The sequence below is a fragment of the Centroberyx gerrardi genome, chromosome 21, assembly GCF_048128805.1.
Source record: "Centroberyx gerrardi isolate f3 chromosome 21, fCenGer3.hap1.cur.20231027, whole genome shotgun sequence".
NCBI classification, from domain to species: Eukaryota; Metazoa; Chordata; class Actinopteri; order Beryciformes; family Berycidae; genus Centroberyx; species Centroberyx gerrardi.
In genome coordinates, this window is record NC_136017.1 from 5,012,807 (window position 1) to 5,015,306 (window position 2,500).

A 2,500-nucleotide genomic window follows, 5' to 3' on the forward strand; every position below is an offset into this window, starting at 1 on the left:
CTAACAAAAACCCCCAAACAAAAACACATTTTATTTTTACATTTTAGGAATTATTAATAACTGAAATTGTTATTCAGGGCAAACTAAAGAACTGGATAACAGAAACTAAATGACAACAAAACACAGCAGGAGGGAAAACAGCATCACAACACGAAAATACATGAATGACAATATGGGGAAATAAATCAAGATGGCCCTGATAGAGAAAATGATTAAAAATTTTAAAGGGTAACAGGTAACCTAAGTCCAAAATGGACACACATTTACAGACTGGAACCTCTCGAGTTTAGAGCTAAGCGAATGATGAACTTCTAACTAGTTTTATTTTCCAAAACGGATATGATTGCATTTTGGGATAGACCGCTTCAGTTAACCTACACACACACACACACACAAATATATAACAAATCTACTAAAAAACAGAGAAACACACGCTCACACACACAGATTTGCACACCTTAATGTCAGGAAACTGGGCCAGGTATGTGTCCAGGGAGCTCAAAGAATCATCCGTCATCTTCTGGTGGTAGTCTGTCCACAGCATGTCTGTATCCTGCACACACACACACACACACACACACACACACACACACACAAGACACGCATAAACACACGTGAAAAGACAACACAGTTTGAGAAATCACATCCCACTGAACGCTATAGCATCTAACCAAGCTGGTGAATGTTTGGCTGTTTTCACACTGCCAGGCGGCTTCTGCATCACTTCTGCTTTAATTTTAGCCTTTGCACAAATGAATCTCTGCATCCTAATTTCCCAAAAGCATCTTGACGCTGACTCATCTTTGTCCTTCGCCTATAATTATCAGATATTGGGTCGATAACAGACTAAAACTGCTGCCAGGAAATTCCCCTAGTATGTGTGTGTGGAGTTTGCATGATTTCCTCCCACAGTCCACAGACATGCAGGTGATCACAGACTCTAAAGTGATTGTCTGTCAGTCTGTGTTTCCCCTGCCTTACTGCCCAATGCATGCTGGGATACGCTCCAGCCTCCTGTGTCCCTGGATCAGAATAAGTGCGCAAATAACAGATGAAGGAATGAATATATGAACCAAGAGCAACATGTAACATGTAAGAAACTAAAGAAAAATGCCTTGTTTTTTTGTCTTTTTTCCACACATAGAGGGATGGTAAAAAAAACGTAATTCCATCATTATTTATTTATTTCCAATGATCCCAAACTAAAGTTATCTACATTTTCAGTAAAAGTAAGCGATAGGAAACCACCAATGTAGGTAAATACTGGCTGTGGCTGATCTTTTGGGAGTTTTCTTCTATTATAACAACCAGTATGGCTGAAGAAAGTAATGTTCTGCCAAGATCAGTACTCAGTAAAACAGTAAAACAGTAGAACAGTTTTATCGGTGCATCCTGTCTTCATAAAACAACTGATAAATGTACTAAAGTTGAACTCGATGCTTTTAGGAGAAGTCAAGCAGTGTGAAAATGCCCTACTGCACCTTACAGTGAAACTACTGCGAACTAGTCTAAAACAAAACTGATCTAAAACCAAAATAGGCTAAAACCAAGCAGGTCTGAAACCAGAGTGAAGGTGTCTAGTTCCTCTGCTGAACCAGTGTTTCCCACCACAGACAGGCTCCTCAAACAGAAACAATAACCATCGAAATATCTTCTGCTGCTGTACTGTATGTTCACACACTGCACAGAACTGACCAGAAATAAAACCAGTTTGAGATTATAATATAATATGAATTGAAAAGCATGTTGACAGTGCTTTTTTTCCTACAGAATTTCTTTTTCGGTGATTAAAAATGCTTTCAAAAATGTTTTAGAGGGAGGAAATGAAGTACCAATACATGGGATTTGGTCAGTTTGAATAAAAGTTAAGATTTTCTCTGACATGCAACTTCATTTGCAGGTCAGGGATTCTGCACAGCACCGGGATATCTCGTTTAATAACCAGTCTGAAACATCTTTACCTTTACTTTACCTTTATTTTTTCAATCAACTGTGCAGCCCAACTGCTGACTGCGTGTCTCTAACACCTGCCAGACCGCCTTTACCAAAATAAACTCCTAGCAACCCGTGGGAAACACTGAGATCAGTATTTTACCTCCAAGTTATTGTCCATCTCTTTCTCTATCATCTCCTTCAGACGGAGGGATGGAAGGAGAGAAGCATGCAGTTAGAAAAGGAAAGAGAAGAGCTAGAAGGGCTATCTGACCCCATTAATTATTAGAAGAAGCCCATAGAGGAAACATTATGATACACTAGTACATGAAAACAATCCCAATTCCTATGTGCTTTCAGTTAAAAAATTCCAGACTTTTTCCAGGCTTTAATTTATTGACTGGATATGAAAAGTTTGGTCATAGTTCAACATTCACATTAAATAACACCATGTGTGACATGACACTGGATCTGTAACCACACTTATATATAAATAAAATAAGTCACGTCCAAACTTTTCATTTCCTTCAATTTTTCTCCTTTCCCATTTTTTTGTGCAATTTACAAA

General features: G+C 38.4%; 1 protein-coding gene across 1 annotated transcript in view; it reads right to left on the bottom strand.

The window, feature by feature from the left end:
* bin1b (bridging integrator 1b) overlaps nt 1–2,500 on the bottom strand; it is a 25,521-nt gene that overhangs the window by 10,464 nt on the left and 12,557 nt on the right. The window contains exon 5 of the mRNA XM_078291236.1: nt 458–553. Within this exon, the coding sequence (XP_078147362.1) occupies nt 458–553 (96 nt within the window). The remainder of the gene's footprint in view (nt 1–457; nt 554–2,500) is intronic.